Here is a 23,599-nt window from a genome sequence, read left to right as displayed (position 1 = left end):
TACTTTTTTGGTCTGATTTGACACTTTTGTAGAAGTGCCCATATTCAAAATGCGCAGCGCTACTATTTTCACTGTCGAAAAAAAAAATATGCTGCACTTCACGGAAACTTATGCTCACTTTAAGTCAAAGTTCCATGATAAATATTGTTATCCTTAAAAAGATAAAATCAAAGAAAAACATTAAAAAAAAAACACGTCAAAGCAAAACTGGTATCCTTTTTCTTGCCTACAATTTTAATGTATAAAAAAAAGTTTTTTTTTACTTCATCGCAACCGGAACAATTACTGCAAATAAATGCGTTGGACAAAGTTTTCTCGCCATATCACAAATTACTTTTTATATTTCTTGCATCGTTGTTTTTGTTTTGTGGCGTTTTTTGTGTTAAATATCCTTAATGTTCAGTATATGTGAAAATATTTTGTGCTACAATTTGTTATTTTATTTTTATTTTTTGACACCCAATAGTTGCAAAAGTTGTATGTATAGAAATGCATAGACTTTTTTGGTTGAGCGATAATGAAGGTGGGTAGAAATGTAGTTTAGTACTAAACTATCTGTTGTTTATTATAATGGATTGCAACACTTAAAATGTATGCAATATTAAAATGGTTTTAGCAGGAGCGGAGGCGTTTATAATTTATTTCAAGTTTTTACTATGCACTTTTATTTACTGCATTTGCAGCTTGTTGCTCTTGAATAAAAAAAAATCATTGTGTGCGGGAGTATGATATGATTTATAACAAAATTGGTGTGGTACTATTTTTGATTTAATATAAGTACTTGCCACATTTTCTTAAAAACTTACTACTCTTCTGCTTTTGGCAAGCGCTACAAAATTCTGTAGTACTCATGATCTTACGCATAACTTTTTGAAACCATGTACATATATGTCTGCAATTCAATAAAGGACTGGAGAACAGTGCTTACCAACCATTGATATAAAGCTCTGTTTTGCAAAGATATAGCGTATCTTATTCGTCCACGACCCTTTTAAAAATCTTTTATATAAAAACGTGGTCCTTCACCGATTTCATTAATTTTTCTTCGAAGCATTCTTTGTAGCAAAGGCAACCTCTCTGTTGAATTTTGTTATGATAGGTTTAACGGTGTTATATATGTAAAAAGTGGGCGTGGTTACCATCCGATTTCTCTCATTTTTAATAGCGATGGGAGATGAGCGCCAAGGAACTCATATACCAAATTTCAATACTTTATTCTCAATATTTAATCAAGCTTTCGTGGCACCGACATATGGACATTCGTCCTCGGCATTTTGATAATATGGAAGTCTATATTATCTCGATTCATTTATACCCGCTATGTTACCAATGTTAATACACTCTGTGTGCAAAGCATGCTGAGTATAACGAGATTTACCATGAGTAGCTTTAACTTAAATTTAGACGTATTTTTGTTATTTCAAATTCCTGAAATCTAATTTTTTATTTGCACGTCTCAAAACAGATAAAACTCATTAAGTGTACCCATTGTACTTTTCATTAAAAATACATTCAGTGTATACGTGTCAACTTAATAACACAATTCAAATTTGCAAATACATATGGGCAAGTCCTTGGTAACGGACGCGACATTCGCACGCATTTCAACCTACATAAAAGAGAACATGAGCATCGGACTGAGCGGATATTACAATATTTGAGGCAACAATTGTGGGTACCTCAAATATATAAGTACGTAATATGTACATATATATATTGTAACGAATTTACGGAAATTCCTCTTATTTGCAACCTTCTATTAATGTTCGAATCACTAAACTGTTGAATAAATAACTCCAATATTGAATAATGCAAAATGGCCATTATAATGCAAAAATGGTCTTTATTAGACTACTTGGAAATAACTCTTATATATCGCAACTAATAGCTTCCTTAAATCAAACTGATTGTTGTGCCTCTACTGTTGCTGCCTTTTATACTGTCTGGTTTCCTCGTTGCATACTTCTAGGCTTTTCTATTCTAGAATTTACTAGTTAGTTATCAGCTACAAAATCACCAGCTACAACAATATTCGTCACAATATTATATATGACCATATATGATGAGGCTCGGAATAGTTTTATGTTGTATTTTCTTCGTGCGGACTGGCCCGCGGGTATTGGCTAGTTTTACGAATATGTGAAAGATGAACAGACGTTTATATCCATAACAAATTAACGTCTCATTAATACTTAAGGCAAGATCTTGGTTAGCAGTCGAGGCTCTGGCTACCCCCAGTTTCTTATGGCAGTACGGGGTGGGTGGCGTTCTCGAGATGGTCGGGCTTATACCTTAATGGTACTTGTTACCAGAACGTAGCGTATCTATGCCCGGCAAATAACCATAAATATCGATAACACTTTCCAAAACCTTCGGGGGTGTCTTTATCGCTATAACAACAACAACGACATAAAACAAAAAACGTCGTGTGAACAAAAAATAAGCAATAACTTTTCCCTCAGATTTTAGGAATTAGACACAATAAAAATACTGCGCAATTCCAGTTTGAGTTATGCAACACTCGACCCATTTTAGCTCAAGTTTTCGGTTGAAAGTGTGTGACAAAATTCTAAACACCTAATTAATAAGAACAACAAAACTTCGAAAAATAACTTTTTCTTAGAAATTTCTCATTAAATGAGCTTTATATTTTTATGATATGTACAAAGCGTGTAGTTAATTAGTTTTATTTGTTTCCAAAAAGCTAATATGTTCTACTAGTAGTGCAATAAATTTTGAGCAACAACACTTCTCGAACTTAGGTAGGCAGACATAATCAATACCTTGTTCTAGATGTTGATGAGGCTTTAATTTGTTATGAATGTAAATGTCAGTTCATCCTACACATATTCGCAAAATTAAATGAGTTTTAGACGGCTTCTATAGGAATATCGAAATCGAGTTAACATTGCTTCAAATAAAACATCCTTACTACCAGACCTGTAAAGTACTGAGTACATACTTTTACTAGTACCAAATAAGTACAAGTACTCAAGTACTTCAAATCTAAGTACAAAGTATAAGTACTATAGTACTTGTACTTCGAATCCGAAAGTACAAGTAGATATACTTACGAAATACTTGCAAGTGCACGAAAGTACTTTTTCTGATGTTGTTGTTATTGTTGTTGTAGCGATAAGGTTGCTCCCCGAAGGCTTTGGGGAGTGTTATTTGATAGTCCTTTGCCGGACACAGATCCGGTACGCTCCGGTACCACAGCACCATTAAGGTGCTAGCCCAACCATCTCGGGAACGATTTATGTGGCCACATTAAACCTTCAGGCCATTCCCTCCCTCCCCACCCCCAAGTTCCATGAGGAGCTTGGGGTCGCCAGAGCCTCGTCTGTTAGTGAAACAGGATTCGCCGCGGATAGGTGAGGTTGACAATTGGGTTTGGAGAAGCTATATATTGTGCTGGCAACCTGAAGGGTTGCGCTACACAGCCCGTTGAATCTGGTATTTTAGTCACCTTCTACGACAGGCATATCTACCGCGGGTATATTCTGATCCCCTAACCCGCTGGGGGTACTTTTTATGATAAAATATGTCAGTTTGATTCATAAATGGAAAATCAAAATATGAGTAAAATTCATATTAGAAAGCAACAAGAAGTAAAACAACATATTAAATAAGTATAAATTGTACAACAGCTAACAATATTAAAGTAGTTTTGTGTTTGCCTTCATTAGTACTAGCTTTTTAAACGAAACGTCATTGATTGCCTTTTAGGACTATAAACAATACCTGCTGAGGAAAATAAACGCTCTACTGGGTCAGAGGAAGCTAAGGGCGTATTCATTTTTAGTGATAGCTCCTTCATAAGAGGATAACTCTGAAGCATATTAAAATCTGGTATATGCTGATGACATTGATATCATCGGCCTAAACACCCGCGCTGTTAGCTCTGCTTACTCCAAACTGGAAAAGAAGCGGTAAAGATGGGTTTGATGGTGAATGAGGACAAAACGAAGTACCTGCTGTCATCGAGCAAAGAGTCAGCGCATATGCGCCTTGGCAACCACGCTACTGTTGGCAGCCATAATTTCGAAATAGTAAAAGACTTCGTTTATTTGGGAACCATCATCAACACTAGCTACAACATCAGCACTGAAATCCAGCGAAGAATCAATCTTGCCAATAAATGCTACTTTGGACTAGGTAGGCAATTGAAAAGCAAAGTCCTCTCTCGGCGAACGAAAATCATACTCTACAAGTCACTTATAGTACCCGTCCTGCTATATGGGGCAGAAGCATGGACCGTGACAACAGCAGATGAAGCGGCTTTGGGAGTGTTCGAGAGAAAAGTTCTTCGAAAGATTTATGGACCTCTACGCGTTGGCGATGGCGAGTACCGAAGAAGATTTAATGATGAGCTGTACGAGCTATACGCAGACATCAACATAGTCCAGCGAATTAAAACGCAGCGGCTGTGCTGGCTAGGCCATGTTATGCGAATGAAAGATGATGCTCCGGCAAAGAAAGTGTTTCTATCGGAACCCGCCTATGGAAGCAGAGGTAGAGGGCGGCCCCCACTCCGTTGGAAGGACCAGGTAGAAAACGATTTAAACTCCCTTGGTGTGACCAATTGGCGCCGGTTGGCGGAGCGAAGGAGCGACTGGCGCGCCTTGTTGGACGGCCATAACCGTTTAGAGGGTTAAGCGCCTATTAAGTAAGTAAGTAAGTAAGTAATATTGAAATCTGTTGATGTATTATTAGATACCTGTAAAACTCTTCTTCAACCATTTTGTCAAAGTTATCCGCTTCAAAACCGTTCAATACTTATCAAAGTACTTCGAAAGTACTTACAAGTACTTTACTTGTACTCATTTTTCGAAGTACTGAGGTACTGATACTTGTACTTGTACTGCTACTTTTTCTTTAAAGGTCTGCTACATACATATGTAGGTCAAAATTGAATTAGGATCACTGCTACAATCACGAGATACTGGCCACTTGGCGTGCATGCTGAGAGAGAGCATTTGCTGATTTCAAATAAATTTAAATGGATAAAAAGAGATACAAAGTTTAATATAATAAATGTAGTTAAAGAATTGATAGATCACGTCTGTTAAGTCTTTCATATTTGTCGGCAAAAATACAACTCAACTCTTGCTGCTTGTTCATCTCTCCTTGGTGTCAGCAGTTTGCCTCTTCCTTTACTTTATCTAAAAGGGGCGCATCCCAACCTAACCTAACCATCTATGCCAATGCAATGTTGTGTCTTTTACACAATTTAATCTTAACGCTCCGGTTTTTACATTAACAAATAAGTAATATGAATATTAATGGAACTATTTCAAGATCATTTAAAAAAAAGGAAATCCAGCATATTATTCCTTCTAATTATCACTGTTCGCTACTGCGAACATTTCGTGATTTGTTGGGACTATTCAAAGATTATTTTCTGGATGGTCTCGGCACTGTTTTCATGTTCATATATTGGTATATCGCAATAGCTTTATGTTGTATTTCTTCATGTGAACTGGCCCGCGGGTATTAGCTAGTTTTACGAATATGTGAGAGATTAACAGACGTTTAAATCCATAAAAAATTAACGCCTCATTAAATCTTAACGCAAGATCTTGATTATGTCAGCGCACTTAAGTTGTAAGTGCTGTTACTCAAAATTTAGTGCACTGCACCCAACTCTGGTTTTTTATTAGTGTGAGATGGAATATTACCAACTTGAAAACAGATACAACTAATAATAAAGATAATATGTACTTTTCACCATCAATACATTCATTGTACACATGTCAACTTAATAACATAATTTGCAAATAGATATGGGCAATTCTTTGATAATGGACGCGACATTCGCACGCTTTTCAACCTGCATGAGAGAACATGAGCAGCGGACGAAGCAGATATTCAAATATTTGAAGCAACAATTGTGGGTACCTCAAAAATGTAAGTACATACCATATATAATGCGGTTCGGCCGCTACAAGAAATAGATGTAATTTTTTTAAAGCTTGTGAAAGTATGCAAAACTTAAAGAAGCTAAGGGGATATTTTACACTCCTTAAGTGAGAGACAGAAGGTGAAATAAATACCCAATGCCCGTTATTTTTAGAAATCTGAAATATCTTTTGAAAACATTAATTGCGGTTACGGACGCGACAATTTTTTCTCAATGATTTGCACTATAGAACATTGAAAATATATTCTTTGCGAAACATCAAGTTTTAGGTCTAGGAGTAACAAAATCTGCATACCTGGAATTTCGAATACGCCCGCAAAGTTAGGGCTAAGGGCCCAAAACACCCTTTTCATAAGCGGAGAACATACTGGTATAAAACTTTCACTCTGTTTATTCTTCGATACATTTTTTTTAGTTTTATAGGAGAAATAGAACAAAAGTACAAAATAAATCAAAAACTCACGAATATAATAAATCCTTTGAAATTTGGATAAGATATTCCCATTTAACCATTTCGAGTCGACAAATATATATATATATATATCTTTTTTCAAGCAGATAAGATTCACAAGAAAAATGCAAGCTGGGTTGTACTGCTTTCTTTTGTGTCTTAATATGAAATTGTTGAATACACCAATAAAACCTACATTAATCTTTAAAATTCATATCTTGTTGAAATCAGAACTGATTTTAGATTTTCCTCAGATAATCCTTTGTATATATAAATTAAAAAAAGATACAACAATTAAAATTTTCGTCATATTTTGTAAGATTTCTCTAACATCTGCAAGAATAAATTAACAGTTTATACATTGCTGAAAGCGCAAAATGGCCTCTTTCTGACAACATATAACTTTTATTCGTTGGCTAAACAGAAATAAAGTCATAGGCCAATATATGGATCAAATAATGAAAGAGAGGTAATGGAAGTGACAAATTTTAGACACAATAAAAAATGTTACCCAAACTTTCCCGAAAAATTTTAGTGTTTAACATCTGAAAGCTTTTTTTAATTTCATGTCGATGTTTGCTTACTAGGAAAATAATAATTAAGATAAGGGCAGGATCAATTTATAAAACCTCTGTTTTCTAAAGTTTTTTCAATGCTAAATAAAAGTCTAGACAAAATTTTATTAAAAGCAAAAATGTAGATCTGTGTTTAGCAGCGCAACAATATAAAGAAAGGACGTTATATTTTGTTAGTAAAACAACCAAATTTGAAAACCCGATGAAGCCTTTCCTTGAAATCATGTTTCTCTGTTCAGGATGAGGGGAAAGAATAAACTATTTGATTTCCACATCATACACATATTTGACCTTTAATCCTAAGTGATAGAAATAAAGTCTTACCACTTTTGATTTTCAGTTCGTGATGGACCTTATTTTGGATTCGCCCACGTATAGATAAACAAACAATTGCAAAGAAATGTTGTTTTGAAAAAGTATAGCAAAATGCGTCAATTCATTTCGCTAGAATATCAATAAATACGTTTGTTCAGCTAATTAAAACAAACAAAAAATAAGTAAGGGTGTCTATGTTTGGAGGTAACCGAATATTATATACTCAGCGTAGCTCTAGAAATGTTTTGTAATGCTTGATCGGAATAGGGGCGTGGCACCGCTTATTAAACAATGTCTCCTAAATGCCTCTTGCAATAAAACTTGATAAGTGAAATATCATTGATACAAAACTATTTTTTGCTAAGATGTAGCTTCTTATTCGTCCAAGACCCTTTTAAAAATCTTTTATATAAAAATGGGCGTGGTCCTTCACCGATTTCGTAAATTTTTCTTCTAAGCATTCTTTATGGCAATAATGGTAGGTTTAACGGTTTTTGATTAGTAATGTGCCACGCCCATTTTCAAAAATAATCAAGAGTCTTAATATCAGTGCACGCATGAAATTTTAACATTCTAGATGAATTCTTTACTAAATAATCAGGTTTTATGTGTTTTCCAAAATGTTATATATGTAAAAAGTGGGCGTGATTACCATCCGATTTCCCTCATTTTTAATAGCAATGGGAGATGAGCGCCAAGGAACACATATACAAAATTTCAATATTTTACTCTTAATATTTACTAAGATATCGTGTGCACTGACAAATGTTCGGACGGATGCACGGACATGGCTAAATCAATTCCGTTTTTCATCCTCAGCATTTTGATATATGGAAAAAAATAAATAAATGTAAGCCGCCGTAAACTCCCAAGAGATCTAAGACCGAGCTTCTCTTCCAATTTGCGTCGTGCTCCTATTTTTTTCCTACAAATTGGCGGGATAGGACCTACTTGTTTTACGCCGACTCCGAACGGCGTCTGCAAGGCAGATGAGTTTTGTCTGAGAGCTTTTCATGGCAGAAATACGATCGGAGTGCTTGCGAAACACTGTCGAGGGGTGACCCCGCTTAGAAAAATTGTCTTCTAATTGAAAAAACTTGTTTCTAAAGTTTTTGATGTTGCTTTCTCCGGGGCGTGAATCCAGGATCATCGGTGTGGTAGGCGGAGCACGCTACCATCACACCACGGCGGCCGTAAATATATGGAAGTCTACATTTATCTCGATTCTTTTAAGCTACCAAAGTTAATACACTCTGTGTGCATAGCACGTTGAGTATATTTCAAATTCGGGAAATCTTATTTTTTATTTACACGTCTCGAAACAGATAAAACTAATTAAGTGTTCCCATTGTACTTTTCATTAAAAATACATTCATTGTACACGTGTAAACCTTAATAACACACTTTGCAAATACATATGGGCAATTCCTTGGTAATGGACGCGACATTCGCACGCATTTCAACTTGCATAGAAGAGAACATGAGCAGCGGACTGAGCAAATATTACAACATTTGAAGCAACAATTGTGGGTACCCCAAAAATGTAAGTACATATATATGACCATATACACTCATGGACAAAATAATAGGTGTAAACAGCTTTGGTTCTCTATCATTACACGATTTTGCAAATGAAAAAATTTTGTGTGGTTTTATTTATAACTTTAGTTACTTATACTAAATATATGAAAACAATTATAATTCATCCATTTACAAGAAAACTGTGTCATAATTAAACAATTTCGTTGGTCAAAATAATAGTTGTATGAAACTTTTCTTAGAAATCTAAGTACACCACTGAGATATAATTCCTTTCTCCACTGTTTTCTTAATCATCGGTAACTCCTCCACGTTTTGTATTACTTTGCCTATTCTATTGGGCATGGCTTTGAATAATTTTTGGCAGGTTTCCAATGGAGTGCTATCCCATCCCAATCTTTCTGCCAAAATAATTCGCTTGTTTTGAAATGAAAAAGACGCCAATCTTTTCCTAAGGCTACTCCACAAGTTCTCAATCCGGCTGAGGTCAGGGGATTGACCTGGCCATTGCATACATGTGACAATTCCATTTCTGAACCACTCAGATACCAACCGGGTTTGTTTTGTCTCGTTATCTTGGCGGTAACTCAATATGAGTGGGGTGTTTTCCTCCGCATATGGCAGCTTAACATTTTGCAAAATATCCATGTACTCCACGGTACATATACAGAAGAGACAAGCTTTTGCCATTGTACATCAGTATTGGTGCGGTCCCATTGAAGAAAAAACTAGCGAAATATTTTGTTGAGTGTCGAAGTCGAGACGATGGAAATGACTCCAAAAGTACAGTACATAGGCCAAAAGGCAAGGTTTTTTCTTCTTGATACTCCAAAAGAACAAATAGGCATGGAGGAGGAAACATAATGGTAGAGAGATCTTTCTCTTGGTAAGGTGTGGGTCCTTTATTTTGGATACAGGCCGCAATGATCACTGAGGAGCACAGGGATATCTTGCGAAATGTTAAGCTGCCTTATGCGGAAGAAAACACCCCACTCAGAATGACTTATCACCAAGATAACGCTACAAAACATACTTTCCGGTTGGTATCTGAGTGGTTCAGAAATGGAATTGTCACATGTATGCAATGGCCAGGTCAATCCCCTGACCTCAAGCCGATTGAGTGGAGTGTGTGGAGTGCCCTTAGGAAAAGATTGGCGTCCTTTTTATTTCAAAACAATCGAGTTATTTTGGCAGAAAGACTGGGATGGGATAGCACTCCATTGGAAACCTGCCAAAAATTATTCAAAGTCATGCCCAATAGAATAGGCAAAGTTGTACAAAATATGGAGGAGATACCGGTGATTAAGAAAACAGTGGAGAAAGGAATTATATTTCAATGGTGTACTTAGATTTCTAAGAAAACTTTCATACACCTATTACTTTGACCAACGAAATTGTTTAATTATGTCACAGTTTTCTTGCAAATGGATGAATTATAATTGCTTGCATATATTCAGTATAAGTAACTAAAGTTATAAATATTATATAATTTTGTCCATTGTATGATGAGGTACGGATGCGACAAGAAAGAGCAGTAATTTTTAAGCAAACGCTGAAGCTTAAGCTCAAGTACGGTTACTGACGCGAAAATTTTTTGTCAATGAATTACATCCACTAAGTATATGACATTGAAAATGTATTCTTTCCGAGACATCAAAAACAAAAAAAAAAATCAAAGCCTCACGAAGATAATAAATCCATTGAAGTTTGGATAAGATTTAACGATTTCTAGTCGAAATATATATATATATATATATATTTAAGCAGGTTAAATTCACAAGAAAAATGCAATATTGTTTGTACTGCTTTCTTTTGTGCCTTAATATGAAATTGTTGAATACTCCAATAAAACCTATATTAATCTCTCAAATTCACATCTTGTTGAAATCAGAACTGATTTTAGATTTTCCTCAGATAATCCTTTGTATATATAATTTAAAAAAGAGATACAACAATTAAAATTTTCGTCATATTTTGTAAGATTTCTCTATCATCTCCACGAATCAATTAACAGTTTATACACTGCGGAAAGCGCAAAATGCCCTTTTTCTGACAACATATAAGTTTCGTTCGTTGGCTAAACAAAAGTAAAGTTATAGGCCAATATATGGATGAACTAATGAAAGAGAAGTAATGGACTTGAAACATTTTAGACACCAATAAAAAATGTTACCCGAACTTTCCCGCAAAATTTTAGTAGACATACCTGTTTAACCTCTGAAAGCTTATTTAATTTCATGTCGATGTTTGCTTACTAGGAAAATAATAAGGATAAGGGCAGGATCAATTTATAAAATTTCCGTTTTCTAAAGTTTTTTTAATGCTAAATAAAAGTCTAGACAAAATTTTATTGAAAGCAAAAATATACAGCCCTATTCTACATTTCGAACTGAACTGAAACTTTCCCAGTTTGGTAACTTTGCTATTCTGCGTTCCGTTTTCGTTCAGTCCAACTTCGAAAGTCTCGATTTGACACTTCGAGCAGAGTTCCGTTTTCTCAGTTGCAAACTAGTTGGCGGAGATTGTTTTTTTTAAATATGTAAGTAAAATTCTCATTGATTATAAAAATTATTTTAGAACAAACTTTTAATTTTTTGTGGTTTTGCAGGGCAACAAATACAACACCAGATCAATATGAAAACTTGTTGGAAATCCTGTCAACAAAAAGAGACATTACACAAGGTTTCTCAAAAGGCCTAAAGCAGAAGTGCAGGCGTTTTGGAAAGAGGTTGCATCGTTTTCAACATCATTAAAATGTTATCATTACCACCATAGCATTGATGCTATAAAATCCTTTTCTGTTATAGTAAAGGAAATCTTCTTGATGTGGCACGTTATTTTAATATGTTTTCCATTTACGCACATTACTACACCTGGAAAGGCAGCCTTAGTATAAAACGCTTTTTATCGAAACAACGAAATTTTATCCACTCTGGACAAAGCTGTCGCTCCATTACATCCAGAAAATAGGATAGTGACTTGGAAATGGTTGACTGACCCATCGTCACATTGTAATCTGTGCCAACACCATGCTGGTAGCTGCCTTCGGCAAAAAACCTCAAAGCAGTCATTACGCGGTTAATTGCTGTTAAGGAAGTCAAAGTATTTCTCGGAACTTCTGCATCAAATACTTATATCCAAAACTTACTTAAATGCGTCTTTATTTAGCCTAAAGTTTTTTTGAATCTAAAAATATTTAACATGTATGAAGGTTTAGCACTTTCAGCACCAACTTTCAATTCATCGCTCATCCTGAATGGATCACTGATGTCCCCCAATCTCCGGATTTCCACTCTCACGTCTACATTGCGGGGACGCATTGTCCTCCTCTTCAATTAAAACTGCAACGGCTAATGTTTCCATAATTTATTTGTGTTAAATTAATGTTAAATAACGAAATATTCCGAAATATTCAATAATTTATAAATTTTTCACAAATATTTATTTATTTTGTTGTGTTCTAATTTCACCAATCTCTCACAAGCAGCTGATTTCGAAAATTCGTTCATTCTTCCTCTTCTTTCAATTCAAGCGGAGCGGAGAACTGAAACGGACTTGTCATGCAGAATAGGGGCGATGGATCTGTGTTTAACAGCGCAACAATATAAAGAAAGGACGTTATAGTTTGTTAGCAAAACATTCAAATTTGCAAAACCCATGAAACCTTTCTTTGAAATTATGTTTCTCTGTCCAGCATGAGTGGAAAAAATAAACTATTTGACTTCCACATCATACGCATACATATTTGACCTTTAATACCAAGTGATAGAAATAAAGTCTGACCACTTTTGATTTTCGGTTCGTGATGGACCTTATTTTGGATTCGCCCACATATAAATAAACAAACAATTGCAAAGAAATGTTGTTTTGAAAAAGTATAGCAAAATGCGTCAATTCATTTCGCTAGAATATCAATAAATACGTTTGCTCAGCTAATTAAAACAAAAAAAAACACAAGTAAGGGTGTCTATGTTTGGAGGTAACCAAATATTTTATACTCAGCGTGGCTCTAGAAATGTTTTGCTATGCTTGATCGGAATAGGGGTGTGACACCGCCCATTAAAAAAATGTCTACTAATTTGCTCTTACAATAAAACTTGATAAGTGAAATATCATTGATACAAAGCTATTTTTCGCTAAGATGTGTCTTCTTATTCTAGTCTACGACTATTTTAAACATCTTTGATATAGCCGATCCCGTCCATTTTTTCTAAAAATATTTCCTGCTATAAGGAAAATATGTGTACCCAATCTTATTACGATCCTTTAATTTTTCTTCGGGTTATGGGCTCCCGAAAATTGTTTGGTCATAAAAGGGGAGGTGCCACGCCCATTTTCAAAAATTAGAATTTTTCCTTTTTCTTGTTTTAATTCCACTTGGAAAATGAAACACCATTGATATAAAGCTCTTTTTTTGCAAAGATACAGCTTATTTTATTCGTCCAAGACCCTTTTAAAAATCTTTTATATAAAAATGGGCGTGGTCCTATTTCGTAAATTTTTCTTCGAAGCATTCATAATGGCAATTATGGTAGGTTTAACGGTTTTTGATTAATAATATTTGTAAAATTGATTTTATCAAAGTGGGCGGTGCCACGCAATATTTCATAGTCAGTTTAAAATCGGTGGTTACAGTAGCGCATTGCGTGGATGGTTTAATAACGTTGATTTCTCCGTTCGAGCTGCTGTAACCAATATATACACAGAAACAGGGGAGCCACATTGTGTGCAGCAAAAACAAGTTCATCCTCATTATAATTCACGATCGTATTTTATGGATATAGCAGTGGTTATAGTGACTGAACCCTTTCAAGAGAATAATTTCGTAAAAAGAATAGGGCTTTGCGATGCTCAAATAGAAACGGGAAGATTAATGAGAATTTGCGGATGGGGTTCGTCAAGTGTAAACGATGTAACAACTCCTTCTGCTATTCTCAAAAGTGGGCTCGTGAAAATAACAGAATATAGGAATCAAGAAGCAACCGTGTATGCTGAATCTTTTAGTGGAGATATATGTTGGGGAGATGATGGAGCATCAGGCCAGTCTGGTGATGGAAATCTTTGTGCGGTGGCACACCGTTTCTTCGACAGTTCTCCGAATATATATATAGATGTAACAAATTTAAGTGTTCGACGTTTTATAGTAAGATGGATGGTTAACTGAATCACACTGAAGGGTGTTATTATAAATTTACTGTTGATTGGAATATCACGCTAACTCGACCTGAGCGCCGAATTTCGACACATTTTGAGAAAGGCGTTTTCGAAACAGCAATTGAGTATAGTGGTATTCCGCTCAGCAGTCGAAATGATGATATTTTTTCCTTGTATCATATACTAATAAAGGGTTACAATTGTGAGTAAATATATATTTTTTATTGTATGCATGTAAATGAATTAAGTTGTGAGACCAAACTTTGATCAGAACTTTAAAGTTCCCTCGGTTATGAATAGATCATGAGATGAAAAGAAAATTGCGGAATGACTACTTTAAGACCCTGGTAAACTCCGTGGAAAACAGCTGATCCAACGAATCACACGGTGAAACTTGCAGTTGCCTCAGTTTCTCTCAGAAAAACATAATAATTGAATATTCAATTATTATAAGCCGGTGATAAGCTCATGAATTCTTAATAATGATTATATTTTTCGATTTGAAATTTTTCGTATTTTCTATTTTATTTCAAGATGTGAAAAGGAGCTTAGTGAGATACGGCTCATTTCACAAATCCAAGTACCCCGTTGCTTTGTTCACAATTGATGAAATATGCATATTGAAACACAGTTTCGGATCAAAGAGAACTCCCAGGTCACCAACAACGAACGTTCGTTTCGTAATAGAGAATGAGGCCCTAAATCTAGTAAGTTCGCTGTACACCAGCATTGAAAAGAGTCCAAGTCCACCTGCAAGAGATGGAAAGAGGGTAACTCTGGTGACGAAAGCGATGTAATCAATTTATGGAGCGAGACATATAAATATCGCATTAATGTACGTCATTTAAGACTTGACATCTAGCCTGGAAGAATAGCAATTCTACAAGCAAGCTACAGGATCAAAATTTGTACGTACTAAAAGTTTCTCAAAACACATCAACGTACTTACACTAACACAAGCATATTTTTCATTTAATTTATGTATGTAGCTCTATTTCGATTTTCAAAAAAATATACCCAGAAGAAACTTTTCATCTAATTAATAATTGCCAACTTTGCGAATTGTATGAATACTTGTTGAGGGATAAACATTAGGAAGATCTTTTTGGGTTAGCAAGCAGATATTTAGTTTTAGTTTATATTGGTTTTAATACATATATTCGTACACGTTTTTATAAAGAAATAGCGAAAATTATTTTGCTTAAGCAAAACTAGGCGAAAACAGCAAAAAAATCCTTTCGCAAATCTTTATGACTGCCAGTGTAAGTATATAGTAATGATACTCACTGTCGTTAACGCATTCTTTGCAAGTCCACCTATTCATTTGTAAGAAATAAGAATTTTTAGTTCCTGTTTATTCATTAAAAAAATATGTAAATAAGTGCCTATTTATTAAAAAAAATTAATTTTATTGCATTGAAAAATAATAATAAATATACTAAAAATAATTTCAATTTTATGTGATTTTCATTTCAAATCAACAGTTTTTAAATGCAGACTTAACCTTACTTTCACGTAAGTATCATTTCCAATTAACATTTTTAAAATGCTGTTTCAACGTTGGTCTACGTGAGTATTACATAAATATCATGTTGATAAAATTAACATTTTTTCATTTCAGTTGAGAATTGTAAACAAAAAATGTTAACCTTACGTGTTATTTAGTATTTTTTTGGTTCAGTGCAGGTATTGTTATTTTAAAAGAAGAAATTTCCCTTTAATATTTAAAACTAATTTAACCAGTAAGGAAGTCTAAGCTGGGGTGAAACCGAACATTACATACCCAGCTGCACACTTGAAATGCTGTTGTTGTTTGTTTTGTGTGCTTAATAGTGTTACAAGGCTGCGCAATAATACATATACATATGGTTCTATTATGAACTAATTTATCTTCGAGTTATGGCTCCCGAAACATAGAAAATTCCTTAGTCATAAAAAAGGCGGTATCACGCTCATTTTTTTAAATTTTAAGTTTTTCATATTTATTGTTATAAATCCACTTGGGAAATGAAATACCGTTGATATAAAGCTCTTTTTTGCAAAGATATGGTTTATTTTACTCGTCCACGACTCTTTACAAATCTTTTATATAAAAGTGGAAGTGGTCCTTAACGGATTTCGCTAATTTTTCTTCAAAGCATTCCATTTTAAAAAATTTTTTTCAATTTTTTATCAAGAGTATCAAGCCCACACGTCAAATTTCAGTATTCTAGGTGTATTATTTACTAAATAATTGGGTTTTTGCGTTTTCCAAAATGTTATATATATAAAAAGTGGGCATGGTTATCATACGATTTCTCTCATTTTCAATTCCAATCTATTCTCAGAGTCCAGATAAGCTCGTGTACCAAATTTCGTGAAGATATCTCAATATTTGCTCAAGTTATCGTGTTAACGGACAGACGGACGGACGGACATGGCTCAATAAATTTTGTTTCGATACTGATGATTTCGATATATGGAAATCTATATCTATCTCGATTCCTTTATACCTGTACAACGAACCGTTATCCAATCAAAGTTAATATACTCTGTGTGCAAAGCACGCTGGAGAAGATAATTCTACCAGCAGAACTTAACCTCGATGGTAAAATGGCTTTTCGAAAATAGGCACATATTTATATTCATTTATGAGTAGTTGCACATGCATTTTATTTTGATTGTACCTATAGTTAATAAGGAAACGACTGATTTCCACTTTAACAATTTTTTGTAAAAACGAAATCTGCATGTTTTGGGGCTGCTGACAGATGTTCGCTTCATTAAGCAAAATGCCCTGTATTAAAAGGGAAACTCAATTATTTCATTAAATAGAATTGTGGTTCGATTAAGTTTCTGTGTGAAAACGGTATAACGCTCTTACATGATAGGAATTTTGGTTCACACGAGAAAAAATGACCATTGATTTCAGGTGCTGATGATAATATTACACGTTATTCTACTGAAATCGATATGTTTGTGGTTTGAAGTCGGAAAAAGCCAAAGTATGTTGAGTGGGTTTTAAAGAGTAGTTATCGCTATTACGTGGGTATCCCTGATTTTAATATGTAAATCAAGTTTTACTTTTTTGGTCTGATTTGACACTTTTCTAGAAATGCCCATATTCAAAATGCGCAGCGCTACTATTTTCACTGTCAAAAATAAAAATTATGCTGCACTTCACGGAAACTTATGCTCACTTTAAGTCAAAGTTCCATGATAAACGTTATCCTTAAACAAATAAAATCAAAGAAGAAATTAAAAAAAAAAAAAAAACACACTAAAGCGAAACTGGTATCCTTTCTTCCCTACAATTTTAATGTATAAAAAAATTTTTTTTTGTTACTTCATCGTAACCGGAACAATTACTGCAAATAAATGCGTTCTTTTTATTTTTTAAATGCGTTCATTCTCTCCATATCACATATTACTTTTTATATTTCTTGCATCGTTGTTTTTGTTTTGTGGCGTTTTTTGTGTTAAATATCCTTAATGTTCAGTATGTGTGAATATATTTTCTGCTACAATTTGTTATTTTATTTTTATTTTTTGACACGCAATAGTTGCGAAAGTTGTATGTATAGAAATGTATACACTTTTTTGGTAGAATTATTCTTTTATAGCAACATCAAAATTTTAGAAATAAGGTTTTTCAATTAGAAAAAAATTTTTCTAAGCGGGGTCGGCAGTATTTGGCAAGCACTCCGAGTGTATTTCTGCCATGAAAAGCTCTCAGTCAAAACTCATCTGCCTTGCAGACGCCGTTCGGAGTCGGTATAAAAAATGTAGGTCCCATCCCAGTGAAAACTCATCTGCCTTGCAGACGCCGTTCGGAGTCGGCATAAAATATGTAGGTCCCGTCCGGCCAATTTGTAGGGAAAATCAAGAGGAGCACGATGCAAATTGGAAGATTGGAGCTCGGCCTTAAATCTCTTCGGAGGTTATCGCGCCTTACATTTATTTTATTTATTTATTCTTTTATAAAGCGAGGATGAGAGGTGGGTAGAAATGTAGTTTAGCACTAAAATATCTGTTGTTTATAATAATGCATTGCAACACTTAAAATATATGCAATATTAAAATGGTTTTAGCAGGTGTGAAAGTGTTTATATTTTATTTCAAGTTTTTACTATGCACTTTTATTTGCTGCATTTGCAGCCGGTTGCTTTTGAATAAAAAAAATTCATTGTGTGTGGGAGTATGAGATGATTTATAACAAAATTGGTGTGGTACTATTTTTAATTTAATATAAGTACTTGCCACATTTTTTTTAAAAACTTACTACTCTTCTGCTTTTGGCAAGCGCTACAAAATTCTGTAGTACTCATGATCTTACGCATAACTTTTTGAAACCATGTATATGTCTGCAATTCAATAAAGGACTGGAGAACAGTGCTTACCAACCTTCACAATTTTTAGTGCTGAAAAGCAAAATCATGTTCCTTCCGACAATACTAAAACAGTTATATACTATACTTAAAGTAATTTTACGTACATACAAGAGAGAATAAAGATAATTGGAAACATGTCTATTCCAACTTCTCTAGAGAAGTCAGTCATCTATTTAAAATGCCTGTTACTATGCAATTAGGACTTATTACATTTCAGCAGCATAAAACAAAAAAAAAAAAACAGCGGAAACTTCAGTCTTTAAATATGGCGGGACAGCATACAATACACTCATTTCAACCTCCCAATAAGCAGGCACCAGGACTAGTCCTTGAAAGCTCCTAGCATGTGTTGATCGAAATCTCTTTAAAAAAATGTCTCCTAATTTCCTCTTACAATAAAACTTGGAAGGAAAATATGTGTACCCAATCTTATTACGATCCTTTAATTTTTCTTCAAAGCACGCTGAGTATAAAAGATTTACCTTGAGTAGTTTTAACTTAAATTTAGGTGTATTTTTGTTATTTCAAATTCAAAAATCAAATTTTTTATTTGCACGTCTCAAAACAGATAAAACTCATTAAGTGTACCCATTGTACTTTTCATTAAAAATACATTCATTGTATACGTGTCAACTTAATAACACAATTCAAATTTGCAAATACATATGGGCAAGTAATTGGTAACGGACGCGACATACCACACATTTCAACCTACATAAAAGAGCACATGAGCATCGGACTGAGCGGATATTACAATATTTGAGGCAACAGTTGTGCGTACTTCAAAAATGTAAGTACATATATATGACCATATACATATGATGAGCCTCGGAATAGTTTCTTGTTGTATTTTCTTCGTGCGGACAGGTACGCGGGTATTGGCTAGTTTTACGAATATGTGAAAGATGAACAGACGTTTATATCCATAACAAATTAACACCTCATTATTACTTAAGGCAATATCTTGATTAGCAGTCGAGGCTCTTGCTACCACCAGTTCCTTATGGCAGTACGGGGTGGGTGACGTTCTCGAGATGGTCGGGCTTGTACATTAATGGTGCTTGTTACCAGAACGTAGCGTATCTATGCCCGCCAAATAACCATCAATATCGATAACACTTTCCAAAACCTTCGGGGGTGTCTTTATCGCTATAACAACAACAACGACATAATTTGGTCGTGTGAATAAAAAATAAGCAATAACTTTTCCCTCAGATTTTAGGAATTAGACACAATAAAAATACTTCGCAATTCCAGTTAGAGTTATACAACACTCGACCCATTTTAGCTTAAGTTTTCGGGTGAAAGTGTGTGGCAAAATTCTAAACACCTAATTAATAAGAACAACAAAACTTCGAAAAATAACATTTTCTTAGAAATGTCTCATTATAGGAGCTTTATATTTTTATGATATGTACAAAGCGTGTAGTTAATTAGTTTTATTTGTTTCCAAACAGCTAATATGTTCTACTATACACTGCCACAATCCAGAGTTGGGAGTAGTGCAATAAATTTTGAGAAACAACGCTTCTCGAACTTAGGTAGGCAGACATAATCAAAACCTTGTTCTAGATGTTGATGAGGCTTTAATTTGTTATGAATGTAAATGTCAGTTCATCCTACACATATTCGCAAAATTAAATGAGTTTTAGACGGCTTTTATAGGAATATCGAAATCGAGTTAACATTGCTTCAAATAAAACATCCTTACTACCAGACCTGTAAAGTACTGAGTACATACTTTTATACTTTTACTAGTACCAAATAAGTACAAGTACTCAAGTACTTCAAATCTAAGTACAAAGTATCAGTACTATAGTACTTGTACTTCGAATCCGAAAGTACAAGTAGATATACTTACGAAATACTTGCAAGTGCACGAAAGTACTTTTTCTGATGTTGTTGTTATTGTTGTTGTAGCGATAAGGTTGCTCCCCGAAGGCTTTGGGGAGTGTTATCGATGTGATAGTCCTTTGCGGGACACAGATCCGGTACGCTCCGGTACCACAGCACCATTAAGGTGCTAGCCCAACCATCTCGGGAACGATTTATGTGACCACATTAAGCCTTCAGGCCATTCCCTCCCTCCCCACCTCCAAGTTCCATGAGGAGCTTGGGGTCGCCAGAGCCTCGCCGCGGATAGGGGAGGTTGACAATTGGGTTTGGAGAAGCTATATATTGCGCTGGCAACCTGAAGGGTTACGCTACACAGCCCGTTGAATCTGGTATTTTAGTCACCTGCTACGACAGGCATACCCACCGCGGGTATATTCTGATCCCCTAACCCGCTGGGGTTACTTTTTCTGATAAAATATGTCAGTTTGATTCATAAATGGAAAATCAAAATATGAGTAAAATTCATATTAGAAAGCAACAAGAAGTAAAACAACATATTAAATTAGTATAAATTGTACAACAGCTAACAATATTAAAGTAGTTTTGCCTTCTAGGACTATAAACAATACCTGCTGAGAAAAATAAACGCTCTAATGGGTCGGCGGAAGCTAAGGGCGTATTCATTTTTAGTGATAACTCCATCATAAGAGGATAACTCTGAAGCATATTGAAATCTGTTGATGTATCATTAGATAGCTGTAAAACTCTTCTTCAACCATTTTTTCAAAGTTATCCGCTTCAAAACCGTTCAAAACTTATCAAAGTACTTCGAAAGTACCTACAAGTACTTTACTTGTACTCATTTTTCGAAGTACTGAGGTACTGATACTTGTACTTGTACTGCTACTTTTTCTTTAAAGGTCTGCTACATACATATGTAGGTCAAAATTGAATTGGGATCACTGCTACAATCACCAGATACTGGCCACTTGGCGTGCATGCTGAGAGAGAGCATTTGCTGATTTCAAATAAATTTAAATGGATAAAAAGAGATACAAAGTTTAATATAATAAATGTAGTTAAAGAATTGATAGATCACGTCTGTTAAGTCTTTCTTATTTGTCGGCAAAAATACAACTCAACTCTTGCTGCTTGTTCATCTCTCCTTGGTGTCAGCAGTTTGCCTCTTCCTTTACTTTATCTAAAAGGGGCGCATCCCAACCTAACCTAACCATCCATGCCAATGCAATGTTGTGTCTTTTACACAATTTAATCTTAACGCTCCGGTTTTTACATTAACAAATAAGTAATATGAATATTAATGGAACTATTTCAAGATCATTTAAAAAAGAGGAAATCCAGCATATTATTCCTTCTACTTATCACTGTGGGGTCATTTTCGCTACTGCGAACATTTCGTGATTTGTTGGGACTATTCAAAGATTTTCTGGATGGTCTCGGCACTGTTTTCATGTTCATATATTGGTATATCGCAATAGCTTTATGTTGTATTTTCTTCGTGTGAACTGGCCCGCGGGTATTAGCTAGTTTTACGAATATGTGAGAGATTAACAGACGTTTAAATCCATAAAAAATTAACGCCTCATTAAAACTTAACGCAAGATCTTGATTGTCAGCGCACTTAAGTTGTAAGTGCTGTTACTCAAAATTTAGTGCACTGCACCCAACTCTGGTTTTGTTTTAGTGTGAGATGGAATATTAACAACTTGATAACAGATACAACTAATTAATAAAGATAATATGTACTTTTCACCATCAATACATTCATTGTACACATGTCAACTTAATAACATACTTTGCAAATAGATATGGGCAATTCCTTGATAATGGAGGCGACATTTGCACGCTTTTCAACCTGCATGAGAGAACATGAGCAGCGGACTGAGCAGATATTAAAATATTTGAAGCAACAATTGTGGGTACCTCAAAAATGTAAGTACATACATATATATGACCATATATAATGCGGTTCGAACGCTACAAGATGTAATTTTTTAATGCTTGTGAAAGTATGCAAAACTTAAAGAAGCTAAGGGGAGATTTTACACTCTTTAAGTGAGAGACAGAAGGTGAAATAAAGACCCAATGCCCGTTATTTTTCGAAATCTGAAATATCTTTTTAAAACGATTAATTGCGGTTAGGGACGCGACAATTTTTTCTCAATGATTTGCACTATAGGACATTGAAAATATATTCTTTGCGAGACATCAAGTTTTAGGTCTAGGAGTAACAAAATCTGCATACCTGGAATTTCGAATACGCCCGCAAAGTCAGGGCTAAGGGCCCAAAACACCCTTTTCATAAGCGGAGAACTTACTGGTATATAACTTTCACTCTGTTTATTCTTCGATAATTTTTTTTTTAGTTTTATAGGAGAAATAGAACAAAAGTACAAAATAAATCAAAAACTCACGAATATAATAAATCCTTTGAAATTTGGATAAGATATTCCCATTTAACCATTTCGAGTCGACAAATATATATATATATCTTTTTTCAAGCAGTTAAGATTCACAAGAAAAATGCAAGCTGGGTTGTACTGTTTTCTTTTGTGTCTTTATATGAAATTGTTGAATACACCAATAAAACCTACATTAATCTTTAAAATTCATATCTCGTTGAAATCAGAACTGATTTTAGATTTTCCTCAGATAATCCTTTGTATATATAAATTAAAAAAGAGATACAACAGTTTTCGTAAAATTTTTTATAAGATTTCTCTAACATCTGCAAGAATAAATTAACAGTTTATACACTGCTGAACGCGCAAAATGCCCTCTTTCTGACAACATATAACTTTTATTCGTTGGCTAAACAGAAATAAAGTCATAGGCCAATATATGGATCAAATAATGAAAGAGAGGTAATGGACTTGACAAATTTTAGACACAATAAAAAATGTTACCCAAACTTTCCCGAAAAATTTTTGTAAATAGTCCTGTTTAACATCTGAAAGCTTTTTTTAATTTCATGTCGATGTTTGCTTACTAGGAAAATAATAATTAAGATAAGGGCAGGATCAATTTATAAAGCCTCTGTTTTCTAAAGTTTTTTCAATGCTAAATAAAAGTCTAGACAAAATTTTATTAAAAGCAAAAATGTAGATCTGTGTTTATCAGCGCAACAATATAAAGAAATTACGTTATATTTTGTTAGTAAAACAACCAAATTTGCAAACCCGATGAAGCTTTTCCTTGAAATCATGTTTCTCTGTTCAGGATGAGGGGAAAGAATAAACTATTTGATTTTCACATCATACACATATTTGACCTTTAATCCTAAGTGATAGAAATAAAGTCTTACCACTTTTGATTTTCAGTTCGTGATGGACCTTATTTTGGATTCGCCCACGTATAGATAAACAAACAATTGCAAAGAAATGTTGTTTTGAAAAAGTATAGCAAAATGCGTCAA

General features: G+C 34.4%; 1 protein-coding gene across 7 annotated transcripts in view; it reads right to left on the bottom strand.

Annotated features, from left to right (window-relative positions):
- stai (stathmin) overlaps positions 1-23,599 on the bottom strand; it is a 547,461-nt gene that overhangs the window by 23,216 nt on the left and 500,646 nt on the right. Inside the window, exon 1 of one of the 7 annotated variants that reach the window (XM_067765152.1) lies at positions 929-950. The exons of the other annotated variants lie outside the window; for them this stretch is intronic. Within the exon in view, the coding sequence (XP_067621253.1) occupies positions 929-935 (7 nt within the window). The 5' untranslated portion in view covers positions 936-950. Of the gene's footprint in view, positions 1-928; positions 951-23,599 lie in introns of those variants that run through there. 7 annotated transcript variants of the gene reach the window in all.

Source organism: Eurosta solidaginis, chromosome 2 (assembly GCF_040869045.1).
Source record: "Eurosta solidaginis isolate ZX-2024a chromosome 2, ASM4086904v1, whole genome shotgun sequence".
NCBI lineage: Eukaryota > Metazoa > Arthropoda > Insecta > Diptera > Tephritidae > Eurosta > Eurosta solidaginis.
The sequence above is the reverse complement of the archived record's forward strand: the minus strand, read 5'-3'. Positions and strand labels throughout refer to the sequence as shown.